The sequence below is a fragment of the Pichia kudriavzevii genome, chromosome 2, assembly GCF_003054445.1.
Source record: "Pichia kudriavzevii chromosome 2, complete sequence".
Classification (NCBI taxonomy): Eukaryota; Fungi; Ascomycota; class Pichiomycetes; order Pichiales; family Pichiaceae; genus Pichia; species Pichia kudriavzevii.
The window spans coordinates 2,512,819-2,533,542 of record NC_042507.1 but is presented as its reverse complement, the minus strand read 5'-3'; the positions used below and the strand labels follow the sequence as shown (position 1 = coordinate 2,533,542).

The 20,724-nt window shown below is 40.1% G+C and overlaps 13 protein-coding genes across 13 annotated transcripts; 4 read left to right on the top strand and 9 right to left on the bottom strand.

Moving 5' to 3' along the window:
• Window positions 1-31: 31 nt before the first annotated feature.
• C5L36_0B11950 (uncharacterized protein) lies at window positions 32-3,001 on the bottom strand (the record flags this gene model as incomplete). Its single annotated transcript, XM_029465582.1, has 1 exon — window positions 32-3,001. The coding sequence occupies one exon, from the start codon at window positions 2,999-3,001 to the stop codon at window positions 32-34; it is 2,970 nt and encodes a 989-aa protein (XP_029321441.1).
• Window positions 3,002-3,725: 724 nt separating this feature from the next.
• Window positions 3,726-4,175, bottom strand: C5L36_0B11940 (uncharacterized protein; the record flags this gene model as incomplete). The annotated part of the gene is made up of 1 exon (XM_029465581.1): window positions 3,726-4,175. One exon carries the CDS (start codon window positions 4,173-4,175, stop codon window positions 3,726-3,728), a length of 450 nt encoding a protein of 149 aa, XP_029321440.1.
• Window positions 4,176-4,706: 531 nt separating this feature from the next.
• On the top strand, window positions 4,707-5,673 carry C5L36_0B11930 (uncharacterized protein; the record flags this gene model as incomplete). Its single annotated transcript, XM_029465580.1, has 2 exons — window positions 4,707-4,716; window positions 4,877-5,673. The coding sequence occupies 2 exons, from the start codon at window positions 4,707-4,709 to the stop codon at window positions 5,671-5,673; spliced, it is 807 nt and encodes a 268-aa protein (XP_029321439.1).
• Window positions 5,674-5,928: 255 nt separating this feature from the next.
• On the top strand, window positions 5,929-7,827 carry C5L36_0B11920 (uncharacterized protein; the record flags this gene model as incomplete). Its single annotated transcript, XM_029465579.1, has 1 exon — window positions 5,929-7,827. The coding sequence occupies one exon, from the start codon at window positions 5,929-5,931 to the stop codon at window positions 7,825-7,827; it is 1,899 nt and encodes a 632-aa protein (XP_029321438.1).
• Window positions 7,828-7,877: 50 nt separating this feature from the next.
• Window positions 7,878-9,191, bottom strand: C5L36_0B11910 (uncharacterized protein; the record flags this gene model as incomplete). The annotated part of the gene is made up of 1 exon (XM_029465578.1): window positions 7,878-9,191. One exon carries the CDS (start codon window positions 9,189-9,191, stop codon window positions 7,878-7,880), a length of 1,314 nt encoding a protein of 437 aa, XP_029321437.1.
• A 174-nt stretch (window positions 9,192-9,365) lies between these two features.
• On the top strand, window positions 9,366-12,014 carry C5L36_0B11900 (uncharacterized protein; the record flags this gene model as incomplete). The annotated part of the gene is made up of 1 exon (XM_029465577.1): window positions 9,366-12,014. One exon carries the CDS (start codon window positions 9,366-9,368, stop codon window positions 12,012-12,014), a length of 2,649 nt encoding a protein of 882 aa, XP_029321436.1.
• A 110-nt stretch (window positions 12,015-12,124) lies between these two features.
• C5L36_0B11890 (uncharacterized protein) lies at window positions 12,125-13,006 on the bottom strand (the record flags this gene model as incomplete). Its single annotated transcript, XM_029465576.1, has 1 exon — window positions 12,125-13,006. The coding sequence occupies one exon, from the start codon at window positions 13,004-13,006 to the stop codon at window positions 12,125-12,127; it is 882 nt and encodes a 293-aa protein (XP_029321435.1).
• Window positions 13,007-13,299: 293 nt separating this feature from the next.
• Window positions 13,300-15,597, bottom strand: C5L36_0B11880 (uncharacterized protein; the record flags this gene model as incomplete). The annotated part of the gene is made up of 1 exon (XM_029465575.1): window positions 13,300-15,597. The coding sequence occupies one exon, from the start codon at window positions 15,595-15,597 to the stop codon at window positions 13,300-13,302; it is 2,298 nt and encodes a 765-aa protein (XP_029321434.1).
• A 369-nt stretch (window positions 15,598-15,966) lies between these two features.
• On the bottom strand, window positions 15,967-16,461 carry C5L36_0B11870 (uncharacterized protein; the record flags this gene model as incomplete). Its single annotated transcript, XM_029465574.1, has 1 exon — window positions 15,967-16,461. One exon carries the CDS (start codon window positions 16,459-16,461, stop codon window positions 15,967-15,969), a length of 495 nt encoding a protein of 164 aa, XP_029321433.1.
• Window positions 16,462-16,510: 49 nt separating this feature from the next.
• Window positions 16,511-18,325, bottom strand: C5L36_0B11860 (uncharacterized protein; the record flags this gene model as incomplete). The annotated part of the gene is made up of 1 exon (XM_029465573.1): window positions 16,511-18,325. One exon carries the CDS (start codon window positions 18,323-18,325, stop codon window positions 16,511-16,513), a length of 1,815 nt encoding a protein of 604 aa, XP_029321432.1.
• Window positions 18,326-18,578: 253 nt separating this feature from the next.
• C5L36_0B11850 (uncharacterized protein) lies at window positions 18,579-19,154 on the top strand (the record flags this gene model as incomplete). The annotated part of the gene is made up of 1 exon (XM_029465572.1): window positions 18,579-19,154. The coding sequence occupies one exon, from the start codon at window positions 18,579-18,581 to the stop codon at window positions 19,152-19,154; it is 576 nt and encodes a 191-aa protein (XP_029321431.1).
• Window positions 19,155-19,315: 161 nt separating this feature from the next.
• On the bottom strand, window positions 19,316-19,801 carry C5L36_0B11840 (uncharacterized protein; the record flags this gene model as incomplete). The annotated part of the gene is made up of 1 exon (XM_029465571.1): window positions 19,316-19,801. The coding sequence occupies one exon, from the start codon at window positions 19,799-19,801 to the stop codon at window positions 19,316-19,318; it is 486 nt and encodes a 161-aa protein (XP_029321430.1).
• A 221-nt stretch (window positions 19,802-20,022) lies between these two features.
• Window positions 20,023-20,550, bottom strand: C5L36_0B11830 (uncharacterized protein; the record flags this gene model as incomplete). The annotated part of the gene is made up of 1 exon (XM_029465570.1): window positions 20,023-20,550. One exon carries the CDS (start codon window positions 20,548-20,550, stop codon window positions 20,023-20,025), a length of 528 nt encoding a protein of 175 aa, XP_029321429.1.
• Window positions 20,551-20,724: the final 174 nt, after the last annotated feature.

Below are 20,724 nucleotides of genomic sequence, written 5' to 3'. Positions count from 1 at the left end.
CTGGTGTAACAGTCCAACTGTTTGGTAAGTTCTAGTTTCCTTTACGACTCTTTTTAGAGACAACAGTAAAGGCATCACTCCAGTCGTCATCGTCGTTTGTACTGGTTGAAGATTTGGAGATCTTGATATTTTTGGTGTTCTCAATGGCTTCGAACCAATCGAAAGCCCAATTCTTCTTCCTAATAGTCTCTTCAATTCTACTTCTTTTCTTCATAAATTCACTAGCAAATCTACGGCCATCCATAGTGCTAGAATTCGAGTAGATGGTGTCTGCAATGATCTCTTGTGAGTCTGATCCAACAGGTAGCTGCATCATAATTTGTATGACGTCTTCCTTATTGACGGTCTTGTAGAGATCCGAGAGCTGGCTACGAACCCACACCAAAAAATCCACAACAGGTGCCGGATAGCTCATTTCTGCCTTTGAAGTTGGCACTGACACTGTGCCTCTTAACGACGATGCAAAGGAAGAAGTCGCTGTTGGTTTAGATGCAGTACTCATTTGCTTGACAGTCGTTGTCTTCAAGGGAGTGGTTTTCGGTACACCTGTCTTTATTTTGGAGTTCTTGGGATGTGAGGCTACAGGGGTGATCGAAGCAACCACCTTTGGTTTTTGCTTTTTTGTAGCAACAGTCCAATCGGACGTGTCACTCTGACCCGCATCAACATCATCCATAGATCCGCCAGAAAATAGTGCCTTTTGCTGTGCAATGGCTTGAGCAATAGTCTGTTGTCCCATAGGTATTTTATCTGCCTTCAAACGTGACAGTTCTTCCCTCTTGATTTCCTCGAGAGAAGGGGTGGGGATCGAAGGAGCAAAAGTGCCAGTTCCCCATGAGGAGCCGCTTAATAAAGATGGTGTAGACGGTTTGGATAATTCACTCAGCGAGATAACCTTCTTCTTTTTGCTGACACTAATGGTTGGAATTGCGGAGTCCTCCAAGGCTAGTCTAGTCGCCAGCAGTCTATCGTTTTCTTCAATCTTCAGACGTTTCAGTTCTTCGTCTCTCTTCAGCTTTTCTTCACGTTGGATTTCTTCCAATGACTTTACGGGTAACTTCTGTGAGACGCTGGCCCAGGGAGCAACTGTGGATTTTAGTTTCCTGGATTGACTTGTACTTGCCGCTTCCTCCTTCTCTCTCTTTGACCTCTCTCTTTCAGATTCTTTCGCAAGTTTTTCTTCTTCCCGTTTTCTAGCTTCTTCTTCTTCCCTCATTAGCTTCTCCTGTTGTAGTCTTCTCTGTTCTTGCTGTTCCTTCATTTTGCGTTTGTTTTCGGACTCCAGGGCCTTCATATGTTGTTCCAAATTGACTGACGGAATAGGAGTTGGAACATTGTTTGGTTCTGGCTGTTCCGCTTTCATGCTACAACTCTCGCTTGTTTCGTTTGTTCTGGATGCGGATGCTTCCTTTTCTTCATGAATACGTTCTTCATCCTTCTTTTCAATCGTATTAGATGAACCTTGTTTGTCATGTCTCGATCCATCATTTCTTCCATGTGTATTTAGTTTCGGACTTCCACTCTCTCCTGTATATCCCATACTCTCCATATTTTCCTTAACATGAGCTTGCGCTACTGCGTTTTCCATCTCTATTCTGTTTGTGGTATAATTCTTTTGAGTAGATATATCCAACCGATTAAGTGTATTGTTTAGGTCTGTCATCTGATTAGCGGAGGGAGTGAGAGGTTGTTTTTCTACAGCTAGTTGAGAATCTGTCCTCAACTCCAAGTTCATGGAAGCCTGGTCCAATGGGTTGAAGGAAGGAGTAGAAGCCATTGAATTCAACTGATTCAAATTTCCAAATGCATTACTCTCGCTCAAACTATGCATGCTACCTATTGGATTCATCATACTTGAAGTGATATTGTTAAAATGACTTAGATGAGGGTCATTATTTAGGGATGTCATATTGGACATACTATAGCTGTTGGACATTGCCATGCCCATGGTCATATTTTGATTGTTGAGATCCAGTGTAGGTAAACCCATATTGATTGCATGACTCGGATTCAAGGAGGACAGTGATAGGGAATTTATAGGGTTCATATCTACATTGAGGTAGTTCATCAGGTTGGAAGTGTTTGTATGACCAGAGACGGCACCCATCAAGGAGGTACTGTAAGTTGAATTTGAACGAGAATCAATGGTAGCATCATTAGTATTAGTTTCCAGGGTTGCATTACCTAACAAGGGTGTGTTTGAATTAGTGTTAACAGTAGAGGAGATTGTATTATTCAGGAATTGAGAGCTGTTATTGGATGGATTGTTGAAGATGGAGTTTGTCGAATCAAACAAAGACAGACCCATTGGTAATATTGGTTTCCGAAGAATACCCTTCAATGGAATCTGTGGTAGTGGCTGGTTAAAGGGTGCCAATGAAGGGTTAAAGTTTGGTTGGATTTGGCAGATTTCCCATAAATCCGAAATCAAGAGCCAATCGAGTTCCCCCTCTCTACGGACCGACAATGTAGGGACCAAAAAGTTCGATAAGAACCACTGTTGCATAATTGTGGAATCAAACGGACCCTGTTGATTGTGATGGTCATCAAGGTAGTACCAAGATGCAACAATCAAATTCAGAGATGTGTCATTCAGAGCCCCTGTTTCACCTCCACCTTGATCATGTCTTGATTGGTGGCTGCTATTGTTGCTGCTGCTGTTGCTATTACTGCTGTTGCTGTTGTTGTTGCTGCTGTTATTCTTGTCTTCCTTATCTTCCTGCTCCTTCGTACTCAGATTCTTCTTCTCCTCCTTGTATCCATCTCCATTGGCCAAGAGACTCACAATTTGAGGAGTCTCCAAAGAACCGGTCCTGGAGGAATTCGCTGCCGCCGCATACGGGTCTGCAGACAATTGCCCATTCTCTTGTAAGTGTTTGTACACGTCCACCATCTGCTCTACCGAATACACGTTAAGGTTCCCTGTTGTAGAACCACCATTGGGGGTATTTGAGGTGCTGTCTGAAGTAAACATATCAGAAGAAAAGGCGTTGGAGTTCATTGTAGTTATTGCTGTAGTTATTGCTGTAGTTCGTGCTGTAGTTCGTGCTGGTGTTGGAACGACAATGATGGGATGAAATATGCAGCTATTATTCTATAACAACCGGTTCTCTTGTTAGTATTGAATGGAATCTTTGTCAAGACACCAGAAAAAACTGAAAATTGAAAATTAAAAGAAAAAAAAAATGGGAAAAAGGAAAATCCTCCCAAAAAAAAAATAAAAAAATCTTCTACTGTCTCTTGCTTGGAAACTGTGTCACTTTTTTTTTTTTTTACTTCAGGAACAGTCAAAGGATAAAACAAAGCAAAAAAATAAAACAAAGCAAAAAAAAATAAAATAAAATAAAATAAAATAAAATAAAATAAAATAAAATAAAATAAAATAAAATAAAATAAAATAAAATAAAATAAAATAAAATAAAATAAAATAAAACTAAGGCAATTTTTCACTTTTAAAATTTCAAATTTTGAAATTTCGCAACTTGCGCAACTTTCACAGCCGTCACTCTACAACGGTTCATATTGTTGTGGTTCTTTTTTTCTTTTTATTTTGTTCCAGCAGTTTCCTTTTTAGGCGACAAAAAACAAAAACAGCATTCGCGGGACGCTGTATACATTATAAAGTCTAGGATAAAAATAAAAACAGGGGGCAAAAAGCAGGATTCCTCAGGAGGCCCTCCTAATTTGTATAGTTTTATATTTCTAAATACACCTTACACAATTCTCTATAATCCCAAGCGGTTCTCCATTACAGAGTGGAAATCATTAGAAAGTTTATAAGGAGAAGCAGTAACATCGTCAGCATATATATCTTCCCAATCAACACGCCAGTCCTTCCCCAAGAGCATGTCACTGTGGATCCTGTTGCCGTTGATTGTAGAGACCCCCTCACTCAGCTGTACCATATGTAAATCCATTTCCCTCTTGATTGGGTCGGCCAACCCATGAACACGGCGACGTGTCTCCATTTGCATGGCATACTGGGTCTTGTCCCAGTTGAGAATCCGAGATTCAATTGGATGTCTGTTGTTAATCATGGTGGCGACCTGTATCGGGCCATTAGAACGGAGTGTGTCTGTCACCCCCGATGCACATGGAGCAGCTGGCGCATAATCGGTGTTCTTCACCTGGTCGTCGGTGTTGGGCGTGTTTGTAGGAACTATATGCAGTGCCATTGTAGTAGTAATAGTGGTGGTGTTGTTGTTGTTGTTGTTGTTGTTGTTGTTGTTGTTGTTGTTGTTATGACTGAACAGGTGCCACTATTGAACTGATATGGATACTTGCCACTCTCTCCCTCTCTCTCGTTCTCCTTTTATCGTCCTTTAAAATCCTTAGTGAGAAATCCTGCATTGATTTTGCCCTCGAAAATTACATAATATCAAAATGGCATTTTCATCAGGCCTTCTCAACTCTAATTCTGAGACTTTCGCGCATGTTTTTCTTGATAGCTTTTCAAGGGAAGAAATAATAGGAAAAAAAAAAAAAAATATTCTTCGATACTTTTCGATCCTTTTCACATTTTTTACATTTTCTCGATTTTGTTTTTTTTTTTTTTTTTTTTTTTTTTTGGGGTTGTTGAATCTTGTTGAAGTGAATAAACTCTACATGTAATTATCATGCAAATTTAAGAGTTTGTTTGTATTCTCCTTTGTGTATACAACTTGTTGAACTTAAAGAGAATAGACAGAAAATAATATAGAAGAACCATGTCTTGGGGTAAGTGTTGAACCCAACTGATGAGAAATAGTTCCATATCTCATCTAAATTGATTTTAAAGCACATCATCTATGTGGCGCATCCGTTTAAAACCAACAATATACTAACCAACCTTTTTACCACACCTACTTGGGTAAAACTTTTATTTGATTGTTTTCAGACGACGAAGATTTTGATATTCCATCCACCAGTGCCTCTGCAGCTGCAGTGACATCGTGGGAAGACGGCATTGAAGATGACGAGCCTGTATTGGACTCTTGGGATGTCGATTCTGACGAGGAAAGGGAGAAGGAGAAGGCCAAGAAGGCCGAACTCGAAGCAAAGAAGGCCGAACAGAGGGCCAAGCAGGCTGCCAAGAAGAACGGTACCAAGGAGAAGACTCTAATGGAAATCGATTTAGTTGATGAGAAAACTAGAAGAGATATGCTAAAACAGGCTGAACTAAATGCTGATCTCAACCATGCTGCTGATCTATTTGACGGATTAGGAGTGAACGACCATCCAAGATCTAGGGCTACAAACAACACCGACAATGTGTTGAAACTCTCTGCAGAAACACCATTGACTGCACATCCTCTCTTCACCCCAACTACCAAACCGGAGTTTGAGAAATTGAGAAAAGCCTTGGGTTCAACCCTACAGGGGATTGCCGAGAAATCATCTCTCTTTTATGCAAACGCCCTAGCCATTGACTTGGCAAGAGACATCAGTGAGCCATTGACTGTCGAACAACTACGGAAACTCATTGCCACTTTGAACACCATGGTCACAAAGAAGGTCAAGGACGAGAGACTGAACAGATTGAAGAAAACGGGCGGTACCTCCCTAGGCGGTGCAGGTAAGAAGAAGGTGAAAATGGCACAGGTTAATACAGGTCCAGCCTCCTTCAGAAAGGACAACTTGGACGACTTCATTGGCGGTGACGATGACGGTCTATCGGATGACGATTTCATGTAGGTCCATAAGATACATTGTTTCACTTGGCCAAACAAAAGACAATCACAATTACACAACTACAGCAAGGAAAACTACGTGCAATCATGTAAATATGTCTAATGTTATGTATAAAGTTGTCTTATTGGTGTATTGCAATTCTCCGTTTCTTTTCAACCATCCCACTCCATCCCACGCAAATATCCCCGCAAACTTCCTCTTTGAGAAAGAGGCATTTTATATAGAGATGGAGGGGGGGGGGGGGGTGTTCCATGTCAAATGACCCATGTATATAAGAATACGCAAGTTTCTTCTCCTGAAAGTTGGAATATAGTACACAAGAAAGACTGTAACTCTGTCATCTTACCATCCACATTCCACTACCCGTCTTCAATGATAATGTTGCCGTTTTCACGTGCCGCCGTGCACCTATCGAGAACTAGACATTCCTCTCTAGTCTCACTAAGACATGCACTTGCAATTCCTCAAAGGGTGCAATACTCTCACCACCGTCACTACTCTACCAATACCGAAAAGACTGCAAAAACTGGTTCTGAAAAGGATCCCAAGTCTCAAGCTAGAAAGGATTTAGGAAAGTCCTTCTTGTCTACAACAGCCATACTATTCATTGGTGCCTTGGTGGGAACATCATGGGCCTCATTCCAGCTATGCAAGAATCCGCCTGAGTTTTTATTCCCACATACATCGACATTCCCGCTAAAGAATGCCATGCCGCCACTATATGGGGATTCCCAGAAGGTCATTGACGAGTTGAAACCGCTTCTGCGAGAAGACCAAATCACAATTTCAAAGAGTGAACTCGATACACATTCCGATGCTTATTTCTCCACAGACCACCCGAGCGATGAGGAAAGACCAGATGCTATTGTCTATCCTGAATCGACCGAACAGGTTTCCCAGATCCTCAAAATAGCCCATAACCATCACGTTCCAATTGTCCCCTACACTGGTGGCACCTCATTGGAGGGACATTATATTCCAACTAGGAAGGGTATCTGTGTTGATTTGTCTAGGTTAAACAAAGTTTTGGCTTTACATAAGGAAGATTTGGATATTGTTGTCCAACCAGCAGTTGGTTGGGAAGATCTGGATGAGTTTTTAAGACCTCAAGGTCTTTTATTTGGACCTGATCCAGGACCTGGCGCTTGTATTGGTGGTATGTGTGGTACATCTTGTTCTGGAACTAATGCTGCGAGATATGGTACAATGAGAGAAAATGTGGTCTCATTAACTGTGGTCTTGGCTGATGGTACCATCATCAAAACAAAGAGAAGACCAAGGAAGTCATCTTCTGGTTATAACTTGACTAACTTGTTTGTCGGTAGTGAAGGTACTTTGGGTATTGTCACAGAAGCAACTTTGAAACTACACGTTGCTCCAAAATTTGAAAACGTGGCAGTTGTTAATTTCCCTACATTGAGGGATGCCGCCAATGCAGTTGCCAAAATCGTCCAGTCCGGTTTACAAGTCAATGCTTTGGAAATGTTGGATACCGAAATGATGCAATTCGTCAACCAATCTGGTAATGTCACCAAGAAATATGCAGAGTCGCCAACTTTAATGATGAAATTGGGAGGTAATTCCAAGACTGTGGTTGATGCGCTTACTAAGGATGTGAAGAGTATCTGTACCGAGTGTAACATTGGTCGCAAGGATTTCAGATTTGCCGAAGATGAGGAGGAAAAGGAGGAATTATGGACTGCCAGAAAAGTTGCACTTTGGTCAACTCTAGATGCAGGTAAGGAAAAATTGGGTCAAGATGTTCAACTGTGGACAACCGACGTGGCAGTTCCAATTTCTAAGCTGGTTGACAGCTTGGAGAACACTAGAAGGTTACTCAATGAAGCCGGATTCATGTCTTCCATAGTTTCGCATGCAGGTGATGGTAATTATCACGCCTTTATTGTGTACGACAAAAAGGATTACGTAAAAGCTGCAAATGTCGTCAAAGAAATGGTCCATCATGCCCTCGAGTTGGATGGGACAGCAACTGGTGAACACGGTATTGGAATAGGTAAGAGAGAATTCTTGAGAGAAGAACTAGGGGATGCCCCAATTGATTTGATGAGGAAGATCAAATTTGCCCTTGATCCATTGCTATTATTAAACCCAGACAAAGTATTCAAAATTGACCCTGAAGACACAAGATTATCTTGATTAGTTCGAGGGGAAGGGAGAAAAAAAGTAAAAAATTAACGACCATAATATTAAACCAAACAACAACATTCGTATAGAATATTATATTCCCCAGTTTTCAAATATGTAGTAATCATAACGTTAAACTTTATTTTACCGCTAACCACATCTTCCGCAACATTAACATCGATACATGCCTTTGTAGTAATCCAATTTCCTCCAACGTCAACTACTTCGTGACCATCTTCCAACTCGGTGTTCTTTACCTTTGCTTCTCCACTGCCTTTTTCTTCTCCATCCTCATGGTATGTAATCAATTTGAAAACTTCCTTGTCTCTTGTATCTAACTCACATTTCCAATCACCTGAACTTTTGCGAACATGTGAAAGCATACAAGTCGGGACATCCTTCAGAGACTTCGAGCTATTACACCCAATTCGAATTGTGTTGAACGGTATCTCTTCACCTGTGATTGTAACATCCATTTCCATGCCACTTGTGTTGATAAAACTCATCAAAACTGGCACTCTAATATTTCCTTCCTTGATTTCCCTGACCAGCTTGGAAGGATATCCAACCATGGGCACAACATACACCAAAGGAAATCGGCTTGTCATTTTGACATCCAAGATGTTTAAACATGATGGACAGATTGAATTCATATTTTGATGTAGCTTTTTGGGCACTGGAACAACTTTTTTCGTAATATCTTTCAGGGAATCAATAACCTCAATCTCCTTCTTTTCAAGTGTTTCCAAACTGTTGTGAGCTTGCAATATTTTAGCTACCTCAAAAGCTCCGAATCTTTCCAAGATTTCAGTCTTCCATTTTATCCTTTGCTTTCTATCTAGTATTCTTTCGTAATTCAATTTCCAGTCTCCAAAATCTCTTAATTTTTCATATTTATACTCAGTGTCACTTTTTATATTCTTCAAAACAATCTCTTGTAAACTTTGTGGCTTGGTTTCAATATTGGTCACAAATTTAAAAGAACATGAATGATCAATAGAGTCCATTTTCTTACACTTGAATAAAACTCCTTTGCCTACAAGCTTCTCGTTTCGATCTGTTTGACTATTCATCAACGCAAATTGTTCGACGCCATCCTTTATGCCCCCTGATTTGTATAATAACGGATACGTATTTAAGTCAGAACCACAGAGTGGGCATACATAACACCTATTACAATGTGTTGCTATGAGATCATATTCCCTTTCACATTTCAAGCAAGATTTCTTAACTGGAGAATGTAATGAACATGCAAAACATCTTCTTGTATCACAATGTCTACAATAGTTTAACGATGAGAGTGGATGCGATGATCTATAGTCATCTTCTTTAATGCATGGGCAGCTGACACTTGCATCTTGTAGGTAATATTTCATTGCCTTTTCAAAGAATTTAGAGAAAAAAAAACAGCTAGCCTGCAGGAGTATATGTAAAGTTTATGCGATCGTGTATTTCAAGACGTGGCAAATCTCCTGTTTCAATTATATTCGTATTTTATCCCTCTTTTTTCATCCTTGTAGCTAGAACGTGCACTTGGCTGAAGACATTCAATGGTGCAGATATCTAATATATTTCTTCTTCTAGCAGGTATTGTGGATGCACAATCGTTCGGCGATTTCCCCAATATTGGGACACCTGATGAAGCATTAACAATTATTAAATCCGAAAGTCGTTCCAATCAAAAGTACAAATATGCGATCCCATCACTTGATCGTCTGGAAGGAAGTACTCTATTCCATCAGTACTTTAACTCATACACTATTAAGGAGGAAGAAAGAATCAGCAGTGAAAATGAATGGCAAGACTGGAATGGTCATAAAGATGGGGTTCTGATTCAAATCGAAAATGGATCATCGGTATTTTTTAGTAATGATGAGATCTTTACTTATGGTAAAACAGACTTTAACGTACCACTTGGTCCGTTACCACACCTGGAAAATGATATCTCCGATCAGTTTGTTGGAAATCATAGTAACCTCAAAATATATGCAGTGGAGCAATTACAAATGATGGCATCAGATGGATCTGTGGATGCCTTACGGATGCTAGCTGATATCTATACATTTGGATTTTACGATATCAGCATAGACATTAATAAAGCAATTGAATACTACTCACTTATATCACAGTTATCGTCGGATGATAAATCTCAACAACATGCACAATTTATGCTTGGAGTGATTTATTCAACTGGCCTGTTTGGGAAGGTCGAAAAGGATGTTAGTAAAGCTCTTATACATTATCAATTTGCTGCTGATATGGGAAGTATACAGGCACAAATGGTATTAGCACACAAATATATGATGGGTATAAATGTTGCGGAAGATTTAAACCTGGCTGTCTACTACTTTTCTATGGTTAAAGATAAGATTGAAACGTTCCTTTCAGGTTTTTTCGAGGAAGTAGACACTAAAGCTGGTAAACAAAAAGAATTAATATATCCCTACAATTTAGATAAATTCAACATCCGTTGGAATGATATCTTAGGAGGGCTTTATGGAGAATCGATATCACAGGCCCATGATACAGTAAGATACTTCGAAACATTCAAAGACTATGACCAAATCAAAAGGATTAACATGGCTCCGGGAGAAGAAGATGAAACGTATGAGACGGGTGATGATGAAATTATCGATGCGTATTCTCTGCTCTACTTTGCGGCACAAAAAAACTATCATGGTGATTATTTGAATGCCAGAGATTATGATAAAGCTTTTAGATATGCCAATCTATGTGTCCAAAATGGTATTTTAGAGCCAGGGATCGGTGAAGTGTTTAGTGGTGCCTCCAAAACTGGTGGTTCTAACTACCAGGGGTGGGGATTTGAAGTAAGTTTTGAAAATCATGCGCCTGTTGACATTTTCATTGGAAGATGTGCACAATATCTGGGACATATGTATTTACGAGGTGAAGGTACAGAGCAAGATTTTGAGAAGGCTAAGCTGTACATTGACTTCTCAAGGAAGTTAATCCCAACATCTGGTGCGCTTTTCAAGTACGACCTCGGCATCATTGAATTATACGGCTTAGGTAAAGAAGCCGATGTAGACAAGTCGATTGCAATTTTTGACAATTGTTGGCAGTATTCGTCATGCAGATACTACAAAGCCATCACAAAATTACAAAAATCTGAAAACCTGGATAATAAAAAACCTGATATAGTTGACCAAGATGTTTTCAACTTACTGGTATCTTCATCTCAGCAATTTATGCCGTCAAATAGAAAACTCTTACAATTATATGAACAAGGTGATATTAGTGCCAACATCGATGTAATGGCAGGACATTATAATTCATATGTTAAGCTTTTTGATTTCCTTTATTTCGACTTCAAGATACCATTTTATGCTATGATAAACGCCGAGGTTGACGACATAACATCGAACAATATGTGGACTGCACTTGTTGGAATGGCAGTTGCAAGCGAACTGGGCTACGAAAATGCACAAAGCTCGTTGGGTACTATTTTATATCCTACTATTGGGAAGTTTTCATCGAGAAAATATAGAAGCAATCCTGAATGGAAATCGAAAATTTACACGCCAAAAAGATTAGAGGAATCTATCTTTTATCTTGAACAAAGCGCTTTGCACTATAACCGTGACTCGCTCAATTTTCTGGGTGATATTTACTATAGTGGTTTGTACGCTAATGGAGAAAACAGTCAAGACGATCCATTATGGAATAAACCATGGTGGCAGTATTTGCTTCCTTTATCAGGGGAACACAGCCAAAATGGAATGTTTCTTCGTATTATGAGTTCTGCATACAATTCGTGGATTGTCTTGAAATTGCGGCTGCTCAAATTTTTCAGTTTTGTCAAAAAAGTTGACAAAACTGATGATATTAATTTCCCTATAATACCAAGAGATTTTAGTAAAGCTGTCGCTTATTATCACAAAGCATCATCCTTAGGTTCACATTTAGGAAGCTATAATGTCGGTTGGGCATACGAGTACGGTATTGGAGTTGCACAAGATTTACATCTTGCAAAGCGATACTATGATTTATCGTTGGCGAGATCAAATGTGGGGTACATACCTATCAAGATTGCTATTATACGTATAAAGGTTAAGGCATTTATTTGGAATCTTATAGATCTTGATGGAAGAGGAATTAAAGAGCTTGGATCGGAGCGCAATACATGGGCCGAGAGGATTTCCATGGTTAAAAATTGGCTAAAAAATGAAGAAAACTAGGTGGCTTAGGGGCCCTTATTCTTATTCTTTTTTAGTTGTATATCAAAGTTTATACAGTAGTCTACATTTTATGAAAATGGAAAAAAAAAATTGTATAAAATATCAGCTCATCACTGTTCAACTTCACCAGCGGATTCCCAACTACCATCCAGGGTCTCTTTCCACAATGTAACTTTATCATTACCACTAATGGCAAGAATGTTTCCGCTCAATGACCAGGAAGCCCTCCAGCAAACATCTGGAAATTTGTCCTTAGTCAAAAGGGTTTTCTTCCAAACTGCACCTTCCTCACTAGTACCTTTAGTCCATATAAGCACTGTTCTATCTTGCGATGCAGTCGCAATGTATGCCTTCCCCAAATTACAAGGAGACCAAGCAACATCACGCACCCAATCAGTGTGGCCTTGTAATGAATCTTCTAGAACAACACCGTTACCATCTTTTTGGAATCTCCAGATTTTGACTAGATTGTCACAACCACCAGTGACAATTCTTCTATCTTCAATGTTTTTGCCGTCGGTGAAACATGGGGCCCAGGTACCTGCGTTGACACCAATCGAATGTGCATCAAAAACAAAGTTTTTTGTACTTCCATCGGCCACAAACTCAATTACAGAAGCAGAACCATCACTTGATGTACACAGTAATAATGCTCCGTATTCTTCAGGTGCCCATGATATAGAATTGACACTTGCTGAATGGACTCTATGTTCGGTTATCAAGGACCAAACACCGTTCTCTTCCTTCCACACAAGGACAGCACCATCATATGAACAGGACGCTAAGATTACACCAAACTTAGGATGCGCCCAACCAACTTGCCATACAGGACCTTCATGGCCACGTAGCGTCTCGATTAATCTGTGCTGGTCGTTTTCAATTGCAAAGATTTTGATTGTTTTGTCACTTGAGCAAGTGGCAAGACGTTTGCCATAATAGTCAAGGACAGCGTCATGAATGAGATCATCGTGTGCGTTAGCAATGGAAACCATGGTTAATTAAAGGGGGGAATCTGAGCAATTGTTTGCAAGGATGTTTCTCTAGTGGACTTGTAAGAACAAACCGACATGAAACGCCGTTAAATCAACAATTGGTAATTGCTAGTTTGTTGCGTCTTCTTTCTTTGGCGAGCGTGAAACATTCCATGTTGATTTTTTTTTTTTAGAGCCGTCCTTAAAATTTCACTTCTATTTTAAACACAGATAAATTAATATGATTTTGAGTCTATATCTATAACTACAATAGAAGTATAAAAATATATATGGATACATAAGGTACACCTTTTTCAGTGTTCGGTTTCAACACGCCCCCAAGATTCTAAAATGGTTGTGGCAAGATTAACTAGATCTAGTACACCACGATTACCCTCATGCTCGTCAAACCAGATACGAACTTCACTTTCGGCCTTCGTGGAGCCAATATCATTAAACACTTCCGCTAGTGTGTCCAATAATAATGGTGAAAATAATGTGTACCATCTATAATCCCATACAAGTAATCCCACAGAGAGCCTCAAAAGTGCCGGATCGTACATGGTGAAATCCTTTGACGGGTAACTATGGGAGACGCTCTTTGTAAGTGTTGCCATCGAATTGTTAGCGTTGTTCATGATTTTGGAGTTGTTCCCGTTTCCAAGCGTAATAGAATTGGATATTTTGCCCTGAGCACCAATTTGTTGACGGGTACGATTCCTCCACCGGCTGTAAATACCTATCAATTTCTTTCCAGCACGGACACTGAACCTTCTAGCTAACGCACGTTCATAGCACCTTTGGGCATCTCTTTTGTGACCTAATCTCTCACATATTAAACCAATCAATTCCCATTCTATACAAGTACGTGATTCAGTGTAAGGATCCAAAGTTTTCTCGGCATTTGGAGAGCCACACCATGAACCAGAATCAAGCGGTGGAGTTAGCGTATCCGACATTGACTCTGCTTGCATTTCCTGAGCACGTACAAAAGTGTAAACCTTCATATCTTCATATAACAACATAAACAAATTGTCTAACCATCTCTCACATAGCCTTTTCTTACGGAAGTCACCCGATAAGTCTGTTGCTGAGTGTGATGACAACTTGGCCATTGAAGGGTTGGACAAGTGCCACTCTTCTTCCATAACAAAGACTTTTGATCTCATTTTTAGCATATTCTCCCATCCTATTTTATGAACAATTTGGGCAAGCAAAAGATAGGATCTCTTAAAAGTTGACTTTAGAGTAGATGCCGGTAACGAGAGGATACTTGATGGAGTAATAGAATTATCATTATCAGATTTGGAAGTTTTGGATAATTTGGCGTGTTCTGCCGCAACATCTACAGAACTTAGATTTGTTACACCACTGAGAAAGACATCGCTAGGAAGGGGCAAATGCATATCAGATGGTCTGGGGGAGGACGATGAGATTGGCTGTGTTGAATCTCTCTCTGACTGTTCCTTTAACCTTTCTGCAGCACCCGATGCAATTCGCTTCAAGATATATTTATCTTTGTGGGTCACCATTGGACAAGCATTAAGGGTCAGAAGAGCATCTTCAAATTTGTTTAAGGCAATATAAACTTTTGCCAGATGTTCCCATGGTTCAAATAACGATGGAGAAGATTCAACGGCTTTCACTGCCAATGGTAATGCCAAATCTGGGCGTTGTTTATCAAAGCAGAATTTGGATTGTAATAATAGCAAGTGAGAAGCACCTGGAACCTCAAATATATTAGGACTAGCTGCTAACTTTTCATGGATGTATTTCACGGCCTCAATCTCCCTATTTGCTAAAAATAGGGTTCTGGCAATTAAAACAGAAACTTCGGGGTTTTCATCAACTAAAGAGTACAGGATTTCCAAAGCCTGTTCATAGCAATGAGTCAGCTCCACACAGTTAAAAAAGGCATCGACTAAATAATTGTCCAATCTTGAAGGTGCATGGACGAATTCATTGCAACCAAGTTTTTCACCTTGAATATATAACTTTTTGAATCCATTCAAAAATTCAGGTATGCTAACTTTGGGATTCATAAACGGATTAATTCTCCGGATCTCTACAATTGACGCAAAGTCGCCATCATCGTCTGCAGTAATTAACGATCTCACCATGCTTGACACAAAGCATTCTGTCCAAATGTCATCACTTTCTTCGTTGCCAATGATATCACTACTTGCATGATTGCCATATTGGTCTAAAACTTCCCATTTCACACTACCCGGAAATGCGACGTGCACTCTTATGTCCATTTTTCTGAAGGCATTATACGTGGAATATGTGGCATGAGATACGTGCCAAGGCTTGCGTTTGCCAAACCACATCTGCGGTTCTTCGCCAATGATTGTTGCCAAGGAATTGAGCAACGCAGCAACCGTGGCAACATTACTAGTGTCCGCACCAGTGTAGTATAAATAGACACCTGTTGTTTGTAGCGATTGAGGTGTCGATTTGGGTGTAGGTTGGCCAATGATCTTGATCAAATTAACCAAATCAGGAGGTCCTAAATCATTGACTTGTGGAAGAATCGCCGTTCTGTCCTCAATAGATGCGCCTGGAAATCGCTCTACAACTTCCGGAATGGATCCCTGTGTAACGAAACTCATAATGGTCTATAGTAATGAAGGGAATTGGTCGTGCAATGGCAACAGCTAAGGAACATTAAGCCTCGATATTCTTGACTCTCTAGTGTGCGGTTCCCACTTTCTTGTAATTTAGCCTCAGCGACATACATGAAAATAGAAACCTCCATGCAAGTTTTTTTAGACACGTGAACAGTTCCCCTTTTAGGGAATTCCAATTGCACCGAAATTGGCAGGTATGGTGTCAATACACATTAGCGGGTGAGTTTTCCAACAAAAGGACTTTTGGAGAAAGACACAACTCAGGTACAATGGACAGATTCTACAGAGACATAAAAATACAGTTCTTTATGCGTAAGACACAAATCTAAATAAAATTACAGATGGATAAACTCATTTCTTCTTTCTCTTGGCATCAGGCTCCTCAGTGTAATCTTTGGCAGTCAAACAATATTTTTCTGGGGGCAACCTGACCCCCCACATAGGCATCACGGCCGGGAGGGGCTTTTCATTCCTCTCGGCAGCAAGCTCCATCAACATCTTTTTTGGTGGAACAGGCTTGAACTGGTAACTCGTTCTTGCTGCTATTGCCAATCGTATATCTTCGTTGTTCAAGAGTTGGTGGTTCTTTAAGTCATCGTCATCGTCGTGGTTGTGGTCGTGGCCAGACCCCATATTTCCTGCATTTGTTTGTTGCGGATGTGCATAGTCGTTGTAAATCATAGCATCTTGTAAAATGTCCGTCGTGTATCTATATGCAAAATCCAGTAGTTGAAGAGGAACATGGTCTTCGTACGAGGTGACGCCCTGCGATGCAAATATAAGCCGCAAGAGACGAACGTCTCTCGGAGTATGTGTTCCTTGTTCAGTATTCTCTCTTTCGTCCATGTCCTTGTAAGCGGGGCAAACCAAAGGAAGGAGATATGAGGTGGATAAATCAGTGTGCTTGCCACTTCTCCAGGGTGGAGAGGAAAATAGAAATGAGGACGCCTCGGAAATTTATCAATTCATGTTCATGCGCCACTGCTTCAGCTAAGACACAAACCGCATGGTCATGTGATGCATGTGGCGCATGTTGTTTCCGTGTAATTTCTTCCCTTATCAGTATTTGGATACTTTTTACAAATTGGCTATGTTGATCCAAGACTTCCTCTGTTGCCATCTTCCATTGGAGTAAGTCCGGTAGTGTCGTGAGAGGTGGGTCTAGTGTTGTCTGTTTTATTTGGTTGTAGATCAAATTTTCCTGGCGAGTGAGATCGGAGAGTTGGTCAAGAAATGTGATCTTCCTTGGCTTTTTGGATCCATTGTTACGTATTGTAGAGACACTGGTCTTTCTCTTTGGGGTTTGCAGTCGTGGTTCTCGAGAAGGACTTAACTTCCGCCGCTTCGGTGACCCTAATGGGGTTTCAAAGTCACGCTCATGCTCTGTATCTGTGGCACTTGGTTCGTCAAGTATGATATTCTCAATGTTGGAATCATGCTTTACTTGATTCTCGCCGTCACTCTCCAAAAGACTCTCGTCGTCCAAGTCGATTATAATTGGATCATCTTTGGTCCCCCCAGTATCCAGTGAAGGGCCTTCATCAGAGTATAGATTGGCATCGGAGTCACCCTCGCTTGCTGATGTTTCGTCTTCAGGTTCTACTTCTTCTTCTTCTTCTCCTTCTTCTTCTTCTCCTTCTTCTTCTCCTTCTTCTTCTCCTTCTTCTTCTTCTTCTCCTTCTTCTTCTCCTTCTTCTTTTTCTTCTTCTTTTTCTTCTTCGCCGTTGGAATATCCATTATTTGCTTCATCGGCATCTCCATTCAGCTGGGGAGATGGAGAGGGACTCTGCGATTCAACAGTGTCTACAGGCTTGAATCCTCCAACGTCGTCCCACGTTCTCTTGTTCATCCATTCTTTGACCTCCTGTGCACCCTGCATAAAAGAATCATTGTCTACTATATCAGGCATCCCGTCATCCGTAGGATCCCTAAAGGCAAACCTGTTTGGCCCATTTGCTCGATCATCACATACACCACCACTATCTTTATCGTTCCTTTTACTACCATTTTGATCATTATTATTGTTATGAGTATCCATGCCACTATAATTACTGTTCTTGGTGCCGTCATGACTATATTTGCTGTTTTTCAAACGTTCTTCTTGCAGTTTCCTCCTAGCTTCGGCTTCAATTTCTTGGGCTCTGCGCCTAGCCAATTCAGCTTCACGTTCACGGGCTTTTTGTTCTCTGAGTTCCCTCCTCCTCAACTCTTCCTTCCTTCTACGTAACTCATTCTCTTGTCGCCTTCTGTTTTCCTCATTTTCACGCTGTCTTCTCATTTTCTCCTCATTTTCGGTACTCCTTGCCCTTTCTTGACGGCTCTTGGCCTCATAATGTTGAGCTCGTGCCCGCTCATAAGCCTCACGTTGAGATCCTGCATTGAATGTACTACGCTTGTAGTTTTCAAACGGGCTGTTGGCATGCATGAATGTAGAAAATATATCATTGGTATTGAATGAAAAACCATTGCCAAACCCATCAGCAAAGGTGGAAAACCCATTGATTTTTGGTTTTAACGACTGGTCGTACTCCTTCCTCTTTTTAGGGTCACTCAATATTCCATATGCATCGTTTATCCTTTTAAAGTTATCCTCTGCTTCCTTTGATGGATTTTTATCGGGATGAAACCTAAGCGCCAGTTTCCTATATGCCTTCTTCAGTTCTTGATCTGTGCATGTAGGCGAAACACCCAAAGTATCGTAATGAGACATTGTATGTCACCACTCTAAGATTTGACTCAAACCTTATATTGCGTCTCGTGTGAAGTTTGAAGACAGAGGGGGAGGAAGAGTTGGGGAAGTATCTACAGGAATCTTCTGTGTAAATGTGTGAATAAATATATATAAGAATGTACAAATATGGCGTTTGATTCATACTTTTATTTCATGTGCTACAGGGAAACGGCGAGCAAGAAATTTACTACAAGTTGTACCCCATTTTTTGTGAATAGACTGTGTACTTTGAATGTCCGCATCCATGAGACGTGAAACATTCTCGTCCCGACAGACAATGATCAAGTTCTACAAGTTCCCCGTAACAACACAAGTGTTCCATGTTAGTAAGTATTCATTTGCACTAGTGAATCTAAAGCCGATTGTTCCTGGACATGTCCTGGTTGTACCATTTCGACAAGTTCCAACACTAGAAGAACTACCGGAGATTGAAAGTATTGATTTCTTCCAGACTGTTCTTCGGGTTGAGAAGTTTATAAAGAAAGTATACACTAGTGATGCGTTGAACGTTGCAATTCAGGATGGCGTTGCCGCTGGCCAGAGTGTTCCTCATGTTCATTGTCATTTGATTCCGAGGTATTTGAAAGATGGATGGGGGGACGGGATATACCAGGTTCTGGAGGAGAACGAGGGGCTGATGAGGGGGAAATGGTGGCTACAAGTGTGTGAGGCCATGCAGGTTGCAAAGGATGAGGAACGCAAGGAGAGAACAATGGAGGTGATGGAGAAGGAGGCGGAATGGTTGAAGGGGAAGATGAAAGAGTGGTTGTTGGAGAGTGGACAGTGGAAGAACGAGTACGACTGTTAGGCACATGAGTTCCTCTATGCGTTTCAGCGTATCCAAGAGGCGCCTTCCTATATCCAAGAGGCGCCTTCCTGTATCCGTTGTTCACCTTGATGTGGAGAATTACTTCAGTATATATGCATATGTACAAGTCATGCTATAAAATAGAAATAGTATATATTTGATTACAGCGTATGGTGCAATTCTGAGTGCAGTCTTTCAAAAGCCTTATACTTTTGCAGGATGGCACGCTCTTCCTTTCTGTACTGTTTCAAGGCCTTGGCCAATTCGATCCTTTCAAGAATTCTCTTTTGGGCCAAGTATTGGTTCAGTTTCCGTTCGCCGCCGTGTTTCTTCACAGAAGGCTTGATCTCCTTGATGGCGTCCAAGACAGGGGTTTTCGTGACAAGAGCGGCTTTCCTATATCTCTCCACCTGGTCGAGAATGTATTTCCTTGCCTTGACGTCAATACCTGCGGCCTTCATTTCCCTGGAGGACGATGTGAAGAGCGACTCCCATGTTGGGAACGCCTCCTTGAACTCAACAGTATTGTGTCCAATGTGGGTGAGGAACGCCTCAACGTTGGCGATCTCCTTTATTGGCTGAGGAATCTTGGCGGTATGTGGAGAATGTTTGAGTAAACGTGCAGAGGTTGAAAACTGGCGAAACATCTTGGCGTATATATTTGTGTGTGTGTGTGTGCGTGTGTGTGTGTCGCAAGTCTGTCTGGCTATGTGTGTGTGTCCCTTAAAACTTTGGAAGACTCTACAAAAAATCTTCTCCAACTGGTGCTTCACATCTTTGTACCTCTGGGAATTTCATACTTGAAATTCATGCTGAAAATGAGACCGGGTACGAAAAAATGGAAAATTAAAAAATAAAAATTGGAAAATTAAAAAAATAAAAAAAATAGAAAATTAAAAAAAATAAAAAAAATAAAAAAATAAAAAAAATAGAAAATTAAAAAATTTAAAAAAATATAAAAAAAAAATATAAAAAAAAAAATATAAAAAAATAAAACAATTAACAAAAAAATAAAAAAAATAAAAAAAATAAAAAAAATAAAAAAAATAAAAAAAATAAAAAAAATAAATAAAATAAAAAAAATAAAAAAAATAAAAAAAATAAAAAAATAAAAAAAATAAAAAAAATAAAAAAAATAAAAAAAATTAAAAAAATAAAAAAAACAGTTTCCACTTGCACCCGTACACCCCGTCACTCTTATAAAACTATACAGAAACTTGACGACGAGACGAGAAAAACTAAACAAAAAAAAAAAATAAAAAAGTGAGGCAAATTCTCCCCCTCGCGCTTTCTCTATTTTTTTTTTCTTTTTCCCTCCATACAAACACGCCGTCACGTGACTTCTTTTTCCTCGAACGTAGCAGCGTCTATGCAAACAAATGAGCATTTGCCACATTTCATATCTACGAGGCGCGAAACTGTTTTTCTTTTTTTTTTTTCACCCTTTCTCTTCCCTTCCCAAAATGAATAGGCGTGGCAACACTTATAGTCATTAGCCAAACCACGTGCATCCTCCTGTATACTTTACCATACTACACTATATTAAACTCTATTACATTACACTATAATA